This window comes from Dermacentor variabilis, chromosome 11 (assembly GCF_050947875.1).
Source record: "Dermacentor variabilis isolate Ectoservices chromosome 11, ASM5094787v1, whole genome shotgun sequence".
NCBI classification, from domain to species: domain Eukaryota; kingdom Metazoa; phylum Arthropoda; class Arachnida; order Ixodida; family Ixodidae; genus Dermacentor; species Dermacentor variabilis.
The window spans coordinates 38,027,068-38,039,438 of record NC_134578.1 but is presented as its reverse complement, the minus strand read 5'-3'; the positions used below and the strand labels follow the sequence as shown (position 1 = coordinate 38,039,438).

Below are 12,371 nucleotides of genomic sequence, written 5' to 3'. Positions count from 1 at the left end.
ACTGTACACAATTGCACATTGTTCACATAGACGCTAATGGAACGCCGTCTGCAGCGACCATCGGCCCAGGAAGTAGCGAAGGTATTTTTGGGCTCTTTTTTCCTTCACCCACCGTAAAGAAGATAATCAGATGCTTTTATGGTTAACGTCCTTGCCCTCTCTCTTTCCTTTCGTATCACTCCCTCTCTCCCCTTTGGTGTGCTGAGTATTAATACAAACGATGACATTACTGACGGTGCTGTCGGTTTGCTGGGGGTGTTCGACAAGCTGCATTTGGGCCCCAACGGTGCCCGCTGCTGCCAATATCGATTCAGTGCGTGCACGTTGAGCACCTGATATTCTTTCATTCGTTAAGGAAAACAAGAAACCAACGGACTGTAAATCAAATCAAGGTTCAACAACTCTTTATTGTCTATGGCTTGCAAGAATGTTTCCGCAAAGCCGCCCCACCGTCTTTGCTCTAGTAATAAAAACGGGGATGCCGTCAAACTAACTCATATAGACTTCGCATATTTATCGACAATGAATCCCGATTCTGGACTAAAGGCGTTAGTGCGAAAAGAGGTAGCACGAAGTAAAGGAACAGTTGCTCGACAAGACAGACAAAGACGAGGTGTCTCTCTCGTCGTCCTGTATCCCTTGCGTCACGGTACCCTTCTCCGCAGTAAACATGACTTGTCAACGAGCCCAATTAGATACTTATTTGAAAGGGTCAGAGAGTGCATAAAAAGAGTTTCGCGGTTATTTCAAAATCAAATCGAATGAAATCGTTTCTATTTCCACGAAAGGACAGATTCTGGAGAGGTTCATTGGCTAAAAGCTGTTATGGACAGCTCGACTTGGTCAGTGAGCCCTTTACAAGGCAGTTCGGAGTACAACAAAACGTTACGAAGGAATATAGCACATTGCATAATTAATATATAGTAATTAAATGCTTTTCATTATTTAGTAATACCAATACACTAAAAAATTATTAATAAATTACATATGTCACTACATCATATAAAATTACATTTCTTCAGAAAAAACTTATAGTAAAGAAGAAACTCCAGGAAAAGTCATAGTAAAGTAACATACAACCATAAAAAGAACAATGATTGTGAAGAAGATATCACTCAAGTAATAAATTTATATAAATTCTAATTTTCTTCATATATGTTTTGTATTTTACGAGGTACATTAAAGTGAAAGAGGTACAAATGAAAGGTTTATTTTACTTTTGCCCCACGACTAAGACTAACCAGTGCGACCTAGATGCGCTACCCTTATATTTTAAATGAAAACTTTAAAATAAGAGAAAATTAGCGTAAACTAACCTCTATGGCTTATAGGAAAGCTGGTGTCTAGTGCTCTTTCTGACCTCGTGGTAAATATTTCTGTTGGAACGTTGTCTCTAAGCTCACAAGAAGACCACCGAAATTCTGTTACCAGCTAAAGTGATACCTTGCGGGAAAAGAATGTGATCGTTCGCAATACTCCATACGAAACAATAATGAGAGAACCCATAATTGTGTATCACGCTGGAGATGACACTCGAGTAACACAAGTACTTCGTGACGGAAATATCACAGTTTGTTATCCCATCTGTCAGAAATATCAAATGAGAAAACGTGGGATCAGCACTAAAAATTTGAGATTTATTGCACACAAGAGATTGGAGCACCACACTTGTTACTGTGTCCAGTTGGCTCATGATTGATACGATGGAAATGAGACTATCTGTAGATTAGCCATTTTTTTCGGGCAGCTATGCGTCTTCTTGTTCGTAGCAAACTGGCGAAGCATTCTTTTGGTCCAAGCGTCAGGGACTGTCCTCGTTTCTCAGAAGGCCGAGCCTATAAAGAGAAGATCCATAAGAAGTCATATGATCACGTTAGTTGTGCGATTGCCACTCGACGACTGTCAACGCTGCAACGCAAATTTCACGATCTTGCAGTGAAGGACCATTAACCATTTTCACCGCATCGATTTATTGAAAAATAATCAAGAGGGCAGTACGCGGGAGGATGCTGCGTTGCTTAGCTTCCTCTCGCTGCATCGCCGGAAACTTGTTTTGAGCTTACAATACTGAAAATCTAAAAAAACATACATCTAGCGCCTATGGTAGGCGCCCATGGCCGGGCTGCTATCGCCTCGGTGGTGCACGCAAAGGCTGAAGAGGGGTTGTGATTTTGCTTCGATGAAGTTTTCTCGCGCCTGGTGCCACTTGGGAAAGGCTCGGGAAACACGGATCGGCGCGGATATTGCTTGCACGTGTGTTTTCTCGGACAGTGCCGAAACAACACGGAAGGACGCGACGGAAGGAAGCAGTGCCTGCCTTTCCTCCTGGAAGCAGCTAACCGGAATGAAGCGGAGATGGAACCGGATTTAGGCGGTGGCGGCTCCTCAAAGAGTGGCACTACTTAAAAGAACGGGAGACGTGATGAAGACACTTTAGGTACTGTGACATAGTCTTTCCAGTCGCCACATAAAGAGAAGAAGCGGAACACAGAGGCATCAAGTAGGTTAGTCACAACTATATGACGCCAACAGATAATGAAGCCAAGAAAGGCAAAGAGGACATTAATCCATAGTGGGAAAGTCTCAACTTTAACGCATACTGACAGAAGAAAACACAAAGGAAAAGAGCAGGATGAGCACTGACTCGCAAATTAGGATTCTCTTGTAGCCGGGTGATTTATTATACAGACGTTATCGTTTTTCTTGAAAGTGTAGCAATGATAAGCTAAAGTGGGGCGAAAGCGGGCGAAGGAAAATGACTGACCATCGTTGGGAGATGAACATACACCTTTGGCATTACACGTGCATTTCTCTACCAGTTGGGCTATGGCTGCGGTTGTTTCCGCGTGTACAATCTTGGGTATTTACGTATGTGTACGACATCTAACCCGAGGAGTGTTAGCTAGCGGCCACTCATATTCACCTAATCACACAGTGTAGGTATTACATTCACATACATTTACCATCACACAGTATACTCGTGTAACCATGTCAAAATTTGACGCAGAATTTGATATCATTTAACTAATGCCACAATATCTTCATCACCGCTCGAGCTGAAGTTCAAGTAGGGCAGTGTCCAAAATTGATAAAAAATTTAGCTAGTCGAGCACTGGCATTGGAAATAACGAGTCATATTCTTGTTGAAGTTTTCAAACATTTTACGCGTCTCCTTTTCGTATGTGTGCTGTGCTAAAGCTATGGTAATTTGTGCTCGTGCTACGCTTTTCTACAAAGTTGTCCTGTAAAGCTCAAAAGTAAGTTCATCTCAATTGGCATTTCACTGGCATTCTATACAAGCTTTTATTTTATTACGCGACTTTAGTGCATTCATCGTAAGCAATGCGACAATGAAGGTGCCTGCTAATTCTACCATATATAGTAGCATATATTCCAAAAACTACCGCGTGAACCTGTTTTAGAAGGAATTCAGAAAACGAAAAGAAATATCTGAATATATTTCAAGCTCATGTTCAACCACCTACGACCATGGCATCTATTTAAAATTTGCACCGATTGAAAGCTATTTTAAATGTTGCAATGCTATTCACCAATGCAAAAGTTGGTAAAAATAATAAAGAACAATCACCGAACGTCATTTTTCAAGTAGGCAAAATGTTTCGTGGTATTTACCGCCTCTAATAAACTTCGAGCTTCTTTATCTAATCAACCTTCAGATGCTGCACCACTCATCACTAACACAGCCACAGCTAAAGTTCTTGGTATCTCTCCAGACTTCTGCAGCGCTCTAACCTACAATTTTTTTATAACACACTGGCAGGGCTTGAGGCAAGTCCCTCCTATCACAAGCGTGTGCGGGTATGGGTCTGCAATGGCGTTACTGATGTCACAACCGGCGCAACCAATGAATGGGTGCTGAGTCCTACAGACACCTTCTACCTTTTTACCCACCACTCGCAAATCTTTCTATTTACAGGCCTCCTCATATCGCCCACTACTCCACATCGCATTGTCTTCAGAGTGCAATGACCACAGCAACGCAACACATCTCATTCTTCAAAGAAAGCTTTCTTGATATAAAAATTTTACTAAATTTTATTATCCATAGAATGGTTACTGTTGGGGCTAGTCGCTGATCTATTAACGTAAATTTGCAGTGTGAATGCAAAACGCGACTAGGAAAAGCGCTGATTTCCCACGGAGGTTTTATATCCAATGAGTTAAAATTTATTGATGACTACCAGAAAGAACCTCAGTCAACTTCTGTCTGAAATCTCCGCAATATTCGGCTTGCAGATTACATTGTCTTGTTGAGAAATCATGGTAGGAATTGCAACAAATTATTCAGGACCTTAACCGAGAAAACGTGAGTCGGGTTGAAGATAAATTTGCAGAAGACAACGGTAACGTTGAATAGCCTGAGAAGGAAACATTGACTCCCGATCGCAAGCTGGCCTCTAGAGTCTGTACAGGAGTCTAGAGGCCAGTCTTGACATAGACTTGACCTAGATTGGCTAGCCATTCTAGGTCAATTGCCTGTTGTACTATGGCATATAAGGGGTAACCATGTGCAACAAAATGCAGTCGTTGGTAGCGCTGTGTCTTCGTTCTCTTCTGCTGACCTACGTGCTACTTTGCGCTTTGCCTCACGTTATGCAGTACGAACTAGCCCACCTGTCTGTTCTCTTGTACTGACAATGTGCCCTGATCATGGGAAGGAAACTTACAAAAGTGTGAAAATGGGGTGGCGTGTATACGGCCGGATTTACCAAATCCTCACTGGGAGCTTAGCACTGTCGATGAAAAGAAAGCTGCACAATCATTGCATTCTATCGGTGCGAAGATATGCGGCTAAAGTCGGATGTTAACAATGAAGCTCGAGAAGAAGTTAAGGACTGCATAAAGGCTGGCGGAACTAAAATAAGTTAAGCTTAATATTAAGAGACAGGAAGATAGCCGTGTGGGAAAGAGAGCAAATACGAATAGCCGCTAATATAGTTGACAATAAAGGAAAATATGCAGTTGGGCAGGCCATGTAATGCGTAGGATAGATAAGCGCTGGATCATTAGAGTTACAGAATGGATGTAAGCGCAGGTGAGGGAGGCAGAGAAATATATGGGGTGATGAAATAAGGGAATTCGCAGGCGCAAGTTGGAATCAGCTCACGCAAGTCTAGGGCAATTGGACATAGCTAGAAGTGACCTTCGTTTTGGCAGTGAAAATAAAACTAGGATGATGCTGCTGCTGATTATGAATAAGATTATAGTCATCCTCCACGCGCAGCGATCATCACAACGGGCTAGTTGGCGATGGCTCGCTAAGTACCACCCGCTTCTTGGTTATGCGCCATGTAATGTGCATTCAATACACGTTACACAGGTGTTTTGTTACATTTCGCCCTCACGGGGTGCGTTCACCGTGGCCGGGATTTGATCCCGTGCCTTTAGGCTTAGCAGCGCAATGCCAAATCCGCTACCCCACCACGGTGGGTGCTCTCTGCATATATACTGGTTTGTTGTTGGTTGGATGCCCAATTGTCTCCATTTTGTATTGATTGAGTCGTCCTTATTTTTTCTTTTTCTGTTTCACTCCTGTGCATAAACTTTGGCGCATCGGATAATAATAGCTTAGTTATAGGTCAAATTTTCTCCTTGTCGTGTCTACGTCCTCGATCTAATTTCGAGCATTAAGCTCACAATTATTTCTTATCCTGTTCAGGTACAGAAGAAAAGATAAAAACAAAAATTCAGTGGCATGACGAACGCTTGTGGCTTCCACATCGATTCGGCACGCCGCCCGTACGCAGCACACTTATAATACAAACACTCCGAAATAGTTCGACTGTCACGATACAGAACAGTAGCACATAAAACATGTGAGTACATATGGGAACACATAAAAACATACTAAAAATGTTTACCCATCGTTCTGCTTATACTTCTTGTAACCGAGGAACAGAAGAATAGTGAGTAGAATGACCGCCAGAGGAATGAGAATGATGCACAAGATCGCTGAGGTTGACAGGCTTGACACAGCCGAAGGGACGGCTCCATCGACATTGTGAAGTTCAGCTATAAGCAAAATCCAAACAAAAACACATTATGACAAAAACATGGAAACGTTGAAGTTTAGCAATGGTGAAAACATAAAGGTAGAATTACTGCAACAGGTGAAGTTCTTACTACATGAACGGGTGAATGAGCGAACAAGTAAAAAATTAGGCTCCAATGCACGCTGTAAAGCTGGTTGGCCAGCCAAGCTGTAGTATCACCTGATCCGATAAAATAAAGTGACGTAGCCTCGAACAATGCAGCACTGCGCTACATGAAAAGATTCGATTGGAGATGGCCAATTTTTTCTTCGATTCGTGTAATGGTCTTCTGTCAATTGTGCTGTTCATGAAGACGGAGAAATCCCGGAGTCCGAGTCTATACAGATTCTCTGTAAAAACTCAATTTATTGCTATGTAAATTTAAAAAGTGAGCAGTTCGACTATCTACGACGCCCTTCTCTACATTCGGCGATCTTATGTGGAATGTCGCTACATTTAGGTAAGCGGCAAATATTTGAACCCGCGTATACCTGTGCAAAAGTGGAACAAGACTAATGATGTATCACGTATCACAGAGCCATGTCACGCAAAGCTAACGCTCTGTAACACAAGATTTGCATCTCCAAATGGTGTGGTGCTCTGTTTGAGATCTGTTGGTCCATGCTTAGGTTCTATTTTCTGAGCGTTTGATCTGTTCGTTGCTTACCCTTCATTTCTGTGGACGCAGCTACGTAGGCAGCGGGGTAGACGAAGTCGCCACCATCGACCCCGTGTAACACTTCCGAGCTGATGAAGAGCACCGCGGAGACTCCAAAGACAGTAGTACCGTTGCACCCTACGTTGTCGTACGAGAATCTCGTGGCGTCAGCGGGTATGCGGAACACCTTCGAGGTGTCATTGACGGAGAAAACCGCTACATTGTAGGCCGTCACGGAGAAATTGTCGAGCTGCGCGGGTTTCCACTCCAGAACGACGGATGCGTAATCGCCACCCGCATTGCATCTAGTGCGGTTTTCCGTAGCGAGTAGGCCTTGCGGAAAGTACTTGTGCGCTGTGAATGGAAAAGGATAAAAAGAATGAGGGGAAAAGGTGAGGGCGAGTGGCTGAGGATTAGTGACACGGGACGAAAATACGACCCAATTCACATCGAAATTCAAAGGCATAGACACTGACAATATTGACACGTGTACATGTTGATCTTTCTCGGGTGACCACGTTTCACCGTTTAACAAATGTTACCACACAGCGCAGGACGCGCCTGCATGTATAGGAAGTTTCTGGAATGTTATCGATGCTTCTATCCGCTGTCTGTTGTCGCCGTACCTTGTGGTATCTGATTTCATCGCGTGACGCGAATGGTGTAGAACTTTGTGGAAGACACGCGGGTCCAAGCGATTAGTCTGGAACATTCGACGACTGCTGTATAAAAGCCGACGTGCTTGACGCGCTGATCAGATTTTCGACGATCGCCAAGTGTGTTCGCCGATATCGTTGTTCTTTGAGTATAGCCTGCCTTTGAGAGCACAAGTTCGCCCAATAAAACGCCAGTTTCTATAATCACAGTTTGGCTGCCATCTTCACCGTCACTACTACGGACAATATTTATCGTATTGACCGCAAATAAAGACGGGAACAGCGGAAGAGAACACAAAAACGTGTCGCTTTTTGTTCTTCTGCTGGCCCCGTCTTTATTTGCGGTCAATATGATACGCAGTAAATACAATCTACGCCAAACTGAAGTTCTTCTGAAGTAGGAATGCAGCGACGTCACCTAGATCTATGGTGTCCGATCCGCTACCCTACACAAGTGGAACGCATTTAACTGATCAAAAGAAAGAAGAAAAGCACAGAGAGTACCGCTTCACTCGATTCTGAAAATATATATATGCAGGTCCCTAATCACTATCCACACTACTTGTACATTTATTTATTTATTTCCCATATCTTACCAGCCCATCGCTGGGGAAATGTGTAAAGGGCCCTACCTAATGAAATAGTAGTACGAAGGCATCAATTACTGGAACAACAAGGAAATCTAAGAACAAGGGTTACGTGTACAAGAAACAACATTATTCAATTCATCAAAATATAGGTGATGATTGCATCAAACACATTTCTAGAATTAGACACAGAAGGAACATAAATGTGGAAAAAAGCAAACATGCAAACAAAAAGAACAAAGTAATAACGCTAATAAAAATTGTAATACATATTGCAATCCAAAATACGCTGGTGAGCTATGGAAACGATGCTCTCTAGAACTTGAGAACGTGGAATAATCACATGTCGTTTTTCTAAACTTCGCATAATGATTCGTGTTATGGATTTCCGCAGCATCAGGAACATATGTGATACGTGAGGCTTTAAATGGCGACCTCGCTGCTGCGTTAACAAAGCGTTTAAAAGCTGATAGACTTGTGGCCAGACCGTCTCATGGAACCTCATTGGATAGGTTAGGAAGTGAGTTTTGGAAACGTACTGACATACGCATGAAACACATGAAATGTGAAAGCAATTACCAAGACAACGCACAACCCTATTTTTGTCAAATCTGAACAGGTTTCTCAAAAACAGTCGGTCGTAGATAGTGCTCCTCCCCCATTTCTACTGATATATAAAAGGAGAAGGAATTATATACATAATATACAGAATTTCTCAGCCAGCTAACTCAATATATTCGCTTATTACGATTGTGAAATATCGCCTCAATCACGTGTAGCAATTAAACAATCCCAGGATACCTAAGCACTTCTTAGGAGTTGTGAATGCGAAAGCATTATTCTACAATGCTTACTCGGCTGAGTGATGAACTCCTCCCGGGAAAGTGAGCGCATTGATACTCTTGGTAAATGCCTCCGAGATAACACGAGGCTTGGTAAATGTCTCCGAGATAACACGAGGCAGGTGCATTTCGATCCGTAACGCCGTGTTACTTTGCCCGACTTCCACAAAATCCAATGGCGAGGCTCACGATTCAGGCGTGCAGATTTTGACGTCACCGCTTTCATCACGTCACGTAAAGTGTTGGTGGTGCGGAGCATACACTCGTAACTTCGTTCCACATAGGCTCCACGAAGTAAGCGGAATTTTTTTCCCAATATTTTCCACAGGCTAAATGGAGTCTATGTCGAACAAGTATTGATAAGCGTTCGCTGTTGCTTTGATCGAGTGTCTTGTCAGAGTGATCGCACGTGACTCTTAACAGCGAAGAGGAAAGAAAACCGGCCACCGAAGAGCTCGAGCCGTGCATTCCATAAGTGCGCAGTTGCTAATAGCCATAACATTTGATAGCATTCCACATATGCTTTATTAAATAAGTGGAACACCTTTTTTTTATCCACATGGCTTTCGCCATGTAAGGGAAACGTACTTGCAAAAAATGTTTCTCTCATTTATTCAAATTTGTGTGAGTCGAAATTGACCCCAGGATTCAAGCACGTCCCTAGATTAAAAAAAGGAAGAAACACTCCCCCTCGATTCAAGAAAGTCGATGGCAGCGCCACCATTCGAGAGAAGTCGCCGCGCTTCTATAACACTACACGGCAATTCTCGACAATAGTAGTGCACTCTTCAGTCAAAGGGTGGTGCTCTGGCCAACTGGGGCATGTGTTTGCTGCGGTAAAGCTAGGCAAACTATGTAGCATGTTTTATTAGAATGTGAAGACATCTACGCTGCGGTCGATTTCGGCACCGCTGGCCTCCTTGAAGCGCTTGGGTTCAACGAGAGCAGTGGAAAAGCAAACATATCCGCAATGGGGATTAGTAAGAGGCGATTGGTGGAAGAAAAGTAGGGAAACGACAAAAAACGGAGACGAACAAAAGCGCAGTGCGCAACAGGAATCAGAAAATTTGGCAGTGGGAGCTCAAGGTGTGTGTTTTTCTTTTTTTATTGTTTGATCTAGGTAGGACATTAGTCAGTATAACAGCAAGAGCTTGGTGGCGCAACCCACCGCCCCGTTCCACAGGTGACCGTCATAACATTCATCCACCTCCATCCACATCCATCCATCCATGAAGTGGAGGAAGAACTTCGAGCCGCAGATGGTTCTGAGAATACGAGGGTAAAGAGTGCTATAATGAAGACAGGTTCTTACTTCGGTCTCCTGTGGCGTACAGCACGGATGCGGAAAGTGCGGACCCTCCGGCTTCGAAGAGGGCCTCCACACGGAGAATGTAGGCGTTCCAGCATTCCATTGTGTAAACCACGTGCTTAGTAACATTGGCGCCGACGTGGATCAGGCTGTCGGTGCCGTTGACTGTGACCACGTGGATGTTGTAGCCTTTGATGGGGTTTGCAACAACCCGCGGACGCTCCCAACTCACATCGACCTTCAACGGACCCACAGAGACGTCGTGGCAAGCGATATCGTTTGCTGTAGCCGTCACATTTTGTGGGGCTAGGTCCTCCGCTGGGAGCCATGCGCGAAAGCAGTCAAAAAAATTATTCATCAGCACCATCATAGCCTTCGAGTTAGCGGCTGAAAATGTTGGTTGAATTTTTTCCGTTTAGTCTGAACATTCACAAGGCCACGCAAAACGACATCTTACTTGGCTAAATAGGTAATAAAAAGATTAGTATAACATATTGAAGTAATCTTGCCAAAGCTACAGAACTGGTCATTGTTTACGTTGCCTAATACCAGCTTTCAATGGCGCATAAGCAGGTTACGTGATCACCTGGTGGTAAGAATATACGACTGATGTCCCTGCACATCGCCTGCTAGATTTTTGAGCCTGCCATGGGCTGCCGCTGGCGGGCCTAATCTCGGAGGTTATACTATAGTGTACTAATTTTGCCCAGGTGCCGTGCGTTAAGAGTAATCTTTCTCCACCGGTGATCGGTAAAAGCGGTGTTTCTTCTTTCAGCTTCGGTGTCGCAACTTTTATTTTTGCCAGCCTTCCGTGACGCATACAGTAATATGTGAACAGTAAAATTTCTCATGAAAGCTTCTTTCTTTACGCATTATCTGAAATTGATCTCTTTATGAGGCCCGAGATTTTGTCTTACTTGCCCTTTATTGACACTTGTTTTGCATGACACTCCTCCAAAGCGGCTTTCAAGTTGCTAAAATTGATATCCTAGGTGGCAGAACTTACATACAGTGCTATATATAGGGTATAATGAACACGTATCGGCAAATAAATTGGCATGATATGAGACATTAATGTTCGTGACGGTTTAAGTTTCCGTGCGCTGCTTACCCAGCGAGAAGGGGTGGTCTCGATTATTCATGATTTCGAACTCTCAGACACAGACATGTTATTGAAGAAAAAGAAACAGGAGTAATGAAGACGACTTTTCATATCCTGTCCACTCAGTGTTGCCAATGGGCTCAACCACTTCAGTAACAAACTGCCCCACGTTCCCAGCAAAATTAGGCTGCTAAACGAGTCAAAAATTTTGAACTTTATGGTTTGTATCATGCCCAGTGTAAGATTTAGAACGGACAGTGCTGCTGTTTGCGCCATTCCCCTACTTCATAATTGGTAACTGCTGCCTAAATCGTTGCTCCACAAAAAACTTCCGAGATACATAGATGAGCCCTGGACGCATGGCCTTCCCATACGAGCGCTTTTATAATTTATTTTAATCTTTCAGTTGTTGATCAGCAAAAAACTACTGATTTAGTAATAGTGATATTGATTGCGTTAAACTAAAACAGCATTACACTGTTACTTTCGTATGAATGTGTGCTTCTCATACCAAAAATTATAAACAAGACAATGTTGCAATTTTCTATGATACGGAATTATAATTGCGTATTGCGAGGCTATATATCGGGCCACCTACTGGAAAACGGGATCAATTTTAAATAACTTATATAGCTAGTCTAGAAAATGGAACTGACTCACCATTGTGCTGAAGAAGTGCCATTGTAGATTTCCGCAGGTGCGGTAGTTACATGAAAAAGGAGGGTTTTAGAAGCAACATTATAACGTGTGCCTTTTCTTTTTTCTATTTCTTTTGCAGTTCACAAACGACATTAACAAAGATGTTCACGACAGTATGCCGGCAATGTTAAACGTTACGCTCGAACTGCTCGGAGGTTTACAACTACAACTTACAAATACAATCACAACTCCAATTTACAACTAAATGCGGGTGGCGAGATGGCGCAAAGCTGAGCGCAAAGCAACGTCTACTATGCTGAAAGAACAGCACCCAAGTATCTACCAGGGGTCTCAGAAAGCTAGCATCGCTAGCGCCACCATTGCTGTTGCAGGTGTCTCATCTCTAGGCTGCACGACATAAGACTGGATGAAACGAAGGTCTTGTTAAACGACATGGAAGGGAAACCGTCGGGATTAGTCGGCGTCCCGAGAAATATGAGTCAGTCAGTCAGTCAGTCAGTCAGT

At 43.3% G+C, this 12,371-nt stretch overlaps 1 protein-coding gene across 1 annotated transcript; it reads right to left on the bottom strand.

The window, feature by feature from the left end:
* Window positions 1-301: 301 nt before the first annotated feature.
* On the bottom strand, window positions 302-11,455 carry LOC142563091 (uncharacterized). Its single transcript, XM_075673609.1, has 4 exons — window positions 10,109-11,455; window positions 6,721-7,065; window positions 5,883-6,033; window positions 302-1,835 (listed from the first exon to the last, which is right to left on the bottom strand). Exons 1-4 carry the CDS (start codon window positions 10,473-10,475, stop codon window positions 1,802-1,804), a joined length of 897 nt encoding a protein of 298 aa, XP_075529724.1. The 5' UTR covers window positions 10,476-11,455; the 3' UTR covers window positions 302-1,801.
* Window positions 11,456-12,371: the final 916 nt, after the last annotated feature.

Bases quoted from the DNA above. Each gene is read 5' to 3' on its own strand.
- LOC142563091 (XM_075673609.1), bottom strand. From the start codon at position 10,475: ATGATGGTGCTGATGAATAATTTTTTTGACTGCTTTCGCGCATGGCTC. The intron at 7,066-10,108 runs GTAAGAACCTGT...TTCCATTCACAG, and splicing joins GTACGCCACAGGAGACCGAA to CGCACAAGTACTTTCCGCAA. The intron at 6,034-6,720 runs GTAAGCAACGAA...TTTTGCTTATAG, and splicing joins TGCGTCCACAGAAATGAAGG to CTGAACTTCACAATGTCGAT.